Source organism: Daldinia loculata, assembly GCF_022478755.1.
Source record: "Daldinia loculata strain CBS 113971 unplaced genomic scaffold F4817scaffold_1, whole genome shotgun sequence".
Classification (NCBI taxonomy): domain Eukaryota; kingdom Fungi; phylum Ascomycota; class Sordariomycetes; order Xylariales; family Hypoxylaceae; genus Daldinia; species Daldinia loculata.
Window position 1 is genome coordinate 37,607 of NW_026054855.1, and position 7,624 is coordinate 45,230.

Here is a 7,624-nt window from a genome sequence, read left to right on the forward strand (position 1 = left end):
GAGGGGTCGCACGTAGCCAGTAACTAGAGCGAAAACAGTCGCGACGGCGATCCTGTTATTGATTCAGCTGCATAAATAGCGGTGGCCTCGGCCTTGTAGCCTAGTCCTGCCTCGCACGACAGTAGCCTCGACCGGTGCCATCCGGCGACCTTGTTGGTTTCTAGACGAGGCTCTCGGGACGATCTACGTCGCACGAGTCTGCCCCTAACCACCATTTCGGGGTGGTCGCCGAGTCATAACACGACCGATAGCAGCAGCAGGTACGCTGAGAGTTGCAGGGGGGGGGATCGCGCCATTATGTTGGATGTGCGACTGTGTAACCGAGTCCGAAATTACTCGACGCCGCCATTCCTTCCAGCCTTAGGCGGTGCCTGACATATTTCTTACTGCTTAAGTGAGCTGATTTCATGCAGGATGGGATGACTACGCAACGGGTATTTACTGACAGGTCGCAACGTGCGTGCTGCTTAGGGACGTTATGGCGGATGCGGTTGGTCGATCCTGCTGCCGTGTAAACACATTCACCGCCTCGAAAGCCGCCTTACTTCGATGAGACGCCAGTTATATGGTAAAGTTTACGCGAGATGTCAAAAATGGATCGTACGAGCAAGCGCCGATGACGAAGATGACGTGAAGGTAGTCCTATGGGGAACAGCAGCACAGCTGGGGTAGTTTCCAGAGCGTCGGGATCGGTGAGCGCCTCGCGAAGACGTCGGCAAAGCCCCTAGCGACGTATCTCCTTCGCTCGCACCCGACAGAGCATCTTGCCGGGCCAGCCTCGCTGCGAAGGCCTCGCTTCCGTATCCAATTGTTGTGCTGGCGAGCATTGCACCGCGCTAATCCTTCGGATGGGGAAATGTGAGGCGTTGTTTATTGTACGATCAGTGCGGATTCGCGAAAGCGTCCGATCGGGTGCATTTCAAGATCGGTTCGTCTCCTTTGCGGTTGTGGTGATACATGCAAGCTCGTTCCAGTCTGGCAGCCCGACTCGACGCTAGACGCGTCTTCCCATTTCGATAGGCAAATCCGTGAAACGGTACGAGGCGGAAGCACCCCTTGTTGCCCAATGGAGACGTGCCTTCAGATGCGAGAGTCGCAGCTGGCGGAAGGGAAATCATTAGCGGGCTGACGAGAAACTATGTCGTCAACTTACACAGCCCTACGAGGCAGGTTCTTCAGGTGCTTCGGGTTAGCGGAATCATCTCCCGCCCTCGATCGTATGGACAGCTGAGTCCCACGAGGGTTGCCTCTACTTTTGATACCCACCCTCGTGGTCTACCATCGGTGATCTCGTCAGCACCTTGCGTAATCTGGCGGCCCGTCTGCTGCTCCAAGAAGTGTGCTTAGTATAGCTCCACATCGAGTGTAATGTAGGTATGGAAATAGATCTCTGAAGCGGACTAAGCTTCGAGGACTTCTGCGTATCGAGTTTCGCCGAGGCAGTGCATGCAAAGGGCGTAGGATAACCGCCTACGAAAGATACCTATATAAGGAAGGCTGGCCAGAAATTCTGTGACAACTCGATCACATACGACACAACCACAAGTCCGCTCAGACACTTATCTTCCGAGTAATCCCCAGACCGAGACGCTTGTTCCGTCTTCCCGCTCCGCAAGACAAAACATTCGCTCCTACTAGAAGCTACCGTTCTAACTAAAGAAATCGCCGCAAGATGACGCTCACTCTCTGGAAGGATATATCTCCTATGGGCCAGCCGCTCCGGCAGCCGTCCAGCAAGTCTCCGCACGTTCTAATCATCGGTGGCGGTGTCACCGGCTTGATATCGTAAGTCGATGCCTGGTTTCCTGGTGGAATTTGTAGGTTACGATGCTAACTCTTGCGTCCCAAGGGCTTGGGTACTGCTCGATAAAGGATACCGCGTTACTATCGTCAGCAGCGCGTGGGTGAACGACGAGCAGCGCCTGACGTCGCAGATCGCGGGCGCCCTTTGGGAGTTCCCGCCGGCCGTGTGCGGCCAGCACACGGACAAGATCTCGCTAGCGCACTCTAAGCATTGGTCCATGACGGCGTACCACATATGGGACGGAATCGCATCCATCCCGGCCCTGAGCGAAGCCTCCGGCGTGCGTATGATGCCGTCGGATTTCTTCTTTCCGGAGCCCGTGGAGAGCGACGAGGCCCAGGTTTCCAAGATGACGGAGATCATGGCCAGCGGCGTGAGAGGATTCTACCGAGGAGCCGATATCATCGACGAGCGAGGAATCGACCCGTCTTACGGGGCGGTTGACGCGTACGAGCTGCTGGCGCCCGTGATCGATACTGATAAGGCCATGGTGTGGCTGACAGAGCTCGTCGAGAGCAAGGGAGCCAATCTCGTCACCGAGACGATCCGAAGCGACCTGGTAGAAATCGAAGATGCGCTGCGAGCTCGGTTCGAAGCTGACGCCATCGTTAACTGCACTGGCCTCCAGGCCCAAGAGCTCGCCGGCGACGAGAGCGTCTATCCTATCAGGGGTGGCCTCATCCGAGTGATCAACGACGGGACGGACTTCCCGAAAGTAGACGCGGCCCTGACCATCACGGCAGACGCGGCTCACTCCTCTAACGAGATCATCTTCCTCGTACCTAGGAACGACAACATTCTTCGTAAGCACCTGACTCCTATTCGGCCGAGATGCGTATGACCAGGGTTGCTAACTTAGACGGCAGTGATCGGCGGCATAACCGAGCCGCACGAGTGGGACTTGGACCTCGCTCTAGACACCCCTATCATCCGTAGGATGCGGGAGAGATGCGAGAGATTCCTCCCCGGCTTAGAAAATGCCAGGGTGGATCCCGAATATCCGTTCGCGCAAGGTCTACGTCCCTTCAGAGGCCAGAACGTAAGGGTCGAGCGCGAACTTCGCAGGACGGGGAGCCGCATCGTTCATTCCTATGGGCACGGCGGCGCGGGCTGGAGCCTGTCGTTTGGCTGCGCACGAGACGTTGCAACGCTTATCGACGAGGCCCTCGAGGGGGTCCCGGCTCGACCGATGAGCGAGACGGCGTTCGAACGGAAAGCGGCGGGATTCCAAAGACCTACGCCGAGGCGTTGAACGATCTGATTACGTCTCTTTTTTCTTACACTTCTCTCGGCGTCGATATCATTAAAATGGGGCACGGAGAGGGCGAGCATAGCTTGGCGTATATTCCATAGACCAAAGTTCCTTATTCTCACATCAATTCCAATTATGTATCAGATACGTCAGGTCGTATAACAACGTTGCATTATAGAAATCAAGTAGGAATCGCGAAAGAGAATCTAGCGGTGACCTATATCAAATCATCTGACCACCACGTAGGATAGTAGCGAATGGGGTTGGAGAGCGAGAATATCTTGTAGAGAGCGTTACTAATGACGATACTAGTCGAATTGGTTCTTACAAGATCGGGACGGGTAGGGCTGATGGCTTATGCTCCGAACCGGCAACCAGGTATGTATGTATGGGTCTATGAGTAAGCGGGTAGATATATGCGGTAGACAACGAGGCTGTATAACCCTGCCTACTGACGAGGTACAGTACCTGCGCCGCACGTAAGAATGCCGGCCTGGCCGTGATGATCTGATAGTCTCACCGCAGAAGGGGAGTCACACGGAAAGGAACGAAATCTAAAATGCGTATCACGTGAACACGACGATACGCGCTATGAGCTCACTTGCTGATGGCGATGCTTTTTCTCGCTTGAAACGGGAACAAAAGGCGTGCGGCTGGTTAGCATATCCCAAGATCCGGCCTTCGGACATGTTTCGGTACCAACGAAGCAGGTGAGACGGATCGACTTACTCGAGGTAAGCTTTGCGGTGAGAATGACATGTCCGTCAGGCTCGGTACCAATCCAAATACGTATAAATAAACCGACCTTGAGAGTCAGGCACTTCGAGCGAGAACTTTGTAAGCTATAAGGAGCGAGGTCGCAAAGATTCTCTGAGCATTTAAACACCATAAATTTCACCCATCAAGTCAACTCGGATTAAACTGGACCGTCTTGGGTATAGTAACTCCGATAAGACAGAAGCAATAGTAGAATTGCAGGTAAGAAAAAAAGATCCTCCATTCATTATCGATTCGAGGAGTGCCGATCAGAGATTATCTCTACATACCTATGTACCTAACGAGTTGTCCGTTTCATCTTATCACCTCGGCATACAGCAATGCTCAGTAATGTTAAATTCCCAGGTAAAATTTAATAGTTTCCCAACCCATCCACTTTGCACGTGATATACGCCACCACAAGCCACCACCACCACATTAAAAATGGCCCGTTCGTTCGACCTTGTAAACACTCCCATTTAATAATTATATTATAAAAATATAGGTGCATTGTTACGAAATAAATTAAGAAAATTTTAAAAACTTTTTGATGGGATACCGGTCATGTAACCATATTATATAACTAGGGTTGTGCTTATACATACTGCTTAAAAATTGACTTATATATATATAAATAGATATTTTTTATTTGGTAAATCTTTTACTTTTTTTACTTAATTAAATATAATCAATTAAACTATTTTATTTAAATTACTTTATTATTTTTTACCTTTTATATTACGTAATATATGGTAATATTGTTACCACTTTAATATTAATTAATGATTGGTTTATAGATTAATTATAAAGTAATAAAGAAAAATTTGTTAAAATTTTATTATAGTTTAAAATAGCGGTAATGGGAGGAAAGTATATTAATTAAAAAAAATATATATATAATAATTTTAAAAATAATAATTTAAATGTAAATTAAACTGAAAAAACAAGCTTAAAAGTTATAAATATATATTATATAAAAAGATTTATTATATATAATAATAATTAATATAATAAAAATCTTTAAAATACATTTCAAATAGATTTTAATGGTTAAAACGTGGTAATATTTAATAAAATTAATTAATTATTAAAAAGAAATATAAAAAAATATTTTATAAATTATAAGTTATATATGTTTAAAAATAAACTATTTAACCGAAGGTTTTATAATGTATTAAATATAAAAAACTTCCCGGCGTTTTTATAAAAAATAATAAAAGATTATATAAAAAAGAATATATTTATTTTAATATTAAATTTATAATATATTAAAAAGTTAAAAAGTATAATAAATAAATTTATAATATTAATATAATAATTATAATTATTAAATTTATTAATAATTAAATTAAAAAGATTAAATTAACCAATATTAAAAATATAATTAAATTTATTAATAAGATTTTTAAAATAATTGATAAATAAAGGTAAAAAGGTAATAAAATTAAAGGATGATTAAAAGGTAATTAATTTATTAAATTATATGGATAAACCGATATTTTATTTAAAAATAAGATTTAAATAAGTAATATATAAAAAGTTATTATTAATAACAATTCGATAATTATTTTTGTATTTATTTTCAGTAAATTAAATATATATATATTAATTTATTTAATTTTAAATAAATTAACTATATATAACCCGATATTTAATAAATTAATTGCATATGTATTTATTTTTAATAAGTAATTAGTTAAATGTTTATTTATTATTAATATAAAATTATTATATAATTATATATTATAGTTAATAAAAAAAATACTAAAATTAAATAAGTTAATTTTAAATATATTAATTTTAAATATAAATATATTAATTTTTGCAAAAAAGGTATTAACAGCTGGCATATTAACCGCTAGTAAAAAAATATTAACCGTATTAATTATATTAATCTTTTTAATTTTAAAAATATTAATATTTTATAAATTATTTTTTTTTATATTAACCTTTTTTATATTAACTTTTTTTATATTAACTTTTTTTATACTAATTTTTAATATAATATTATATAAATTAATACTTTAAAAGTTAATTTTAAATAAACTAAATTAGTTTATTATAAACGTTTATTAATTTTATTAAAATATATAATTATAATAATAATAAATTTAAAGTAAAGAAATATAATATATTAAATAAAAAAATAAAGGTATTTAAAAATATATATAATAAAATTGGAATAAAAAAGTGTAATTATTATAAAACGTTTTTTATAATATTAAAAAAATATGTATTATAATATTATTATAATTATTTTGCAAAAAAAAGATTAATTTTTTAAAAAATAATTATTTGTTTTAAAAATATATTTTATATTATAAAAAATGTATAAATATATATATAAAAATTTGTAATAATAATTATTTATAATATTATAAATAAAAATTCGGATAATATTTTAGTAATATATTTTAAAATATTTATTTTAAAAATTTAATGTATATATAAAAAAATGGTAATTAATTATATTAATAAATATTATTTGACGCAAGGAATATTTAATGTTATGTAAAGATATTTAATATTTAATAACGTATTAATATGTTTAATAATTATGTTTAATAATTTTTGCGCCGAATTTTAAAGTGTAATTGAAATTGTATAAAAATATTAAGTTTAAAAAGATTAAATGATAAAAATAAATATTTAGTATTAAATTAATTAAATATATTGGAATAATAAGTATTTAAAGTAATTATAATTTTATTAGAATAAATTGTAGAAAAAATATTATAATAAATGTAATAGCGGAAAAAAATGTTTTATATATAAAAAACTTAAGTGTTAATTTATAAAGTATTTTGTTAAAAAATGATAAAAAAAGTATAAATAATGGCAAAAATACGTATAAAAACAAAGATTTGGAAATATAGAAAAAAATTTCGAGAAATTTTTAATTAAATATAAAAAAGTTAATAATAAATATAATAATAAAGATAAAAAAAACGATTATAATATGTGGTTTTTAAAATATAATTATAATAACGATTTATTAAACGAATATTAAATATTATTACCTTTTAATTAATATTTTATAATATATAGTAAAATTAATAACTATTAAATAATAGGTATTTTTACAAATTAAACCATATATTATGCGTTTATAAGATTAAATGTATTTAGTAAATTAAAATATTTTAAAACTTTAGTAGTTTTTTATTTAAAAGATTAATATTTATGTATATTTTAAAGTATATTGTTTAATATAAAAGTAATAAGCGTATTAACAAAAGAAAAACCTTAAATATAAATTTTGTAACAAACGTATTTTTATATTAAAATAAATATAGTAATAATTAAATGTTATTTGATTTGTTTTGGTGATAATTTAAACCAGTAAAATTTAAAAACCGCTTGTATATTTATTTTATTTAAAATTATTTTATTTTATATTATATTTTTTAATATATTATTTTTATTATATTTAAAAGATATAAATCGATTTAGTATATTTTTTAATAATATAAAAAACGTGTTAATTTATAAAAAAAAAAATTACTTTATTATCCGAAAATGGAAATATTTATAATTTTTATTAAATAATTAAAAATAAATAATTGTATATTATTACTTTATAAAAATTAAATTTCGTTAAATTTATTAATAATTTGGTTATTTTGTGGTAAAATAATTTTATAATATTTTAAATAGAATAAAATATAATAAATTAAATAAAGTTATTATTAAAAAAATTAATAAGTATTGTTATTAATATTAAATATATAAAAGTGTATTGGGAAGGTTTAAGTTTATAATAAAAGATAATATTAATTTTAATTATAATGTATATGTTAATGTAATATATA

General features: G+C 35.0%; 1 protein-coding gene across 1 annotated transcript; it reads left to right on the plus strand.

Moving 5' to 3' along the window:
* The first annotated feature begins 1,395 nt into the window (after window positions 1-1,395).
* F4817DRAFT_176 (FAD dependent oxidoreductase) lies at window positions 1,396-3,351 on the plus strand. The gene is made up of 3 exons (XM_049298277.1): window positions 1,396-1,785; window positions 1,850-2,607; window positions 2,671-3,351. Exons 1-3 carry the CDS (start codon window positions 1,673-1,675, stop codon window positions 3,054-3,056), a joined length of 1,257 nt encoding a protein of 418 aa, XP_049163740.1. The 5' UTR covers window positions 1,396-1,672; the 3' UTR covers window positions 3,057-3,351.
* The last annotated feature ends 4,273 nt before the right edge of the window (window positions 3,352-7,624 follow it).

What these genes read in the sequence shown, in the direction of transcription:
- F4817DRAFT_176 (XM_049298277.1), top strand. Translation starts at nt 1,673, where the DNA reads ATGACGCTCACTCTCTGGAAGGATATATCTCCTATGGGCCAGCCGCTC. An exon ending in GGTGTCACCGGCTTGATATC is followed by an intron (nt 1,786 to 1,849) that starts GTAAGTCGATGC and finishes TTGCGTCCCAAG; the next exon opens with GGCTTGGGTACTGCTCGATA. An exon ending in TAGGAACGACAACATTCTTC is followed by an intron (nt 2,608 to 2,670) that starts GTAAGCACCTGA and finishes CTTAGACGGCAG; the next exon opens with TGATCGGCGGCATAACCGAG.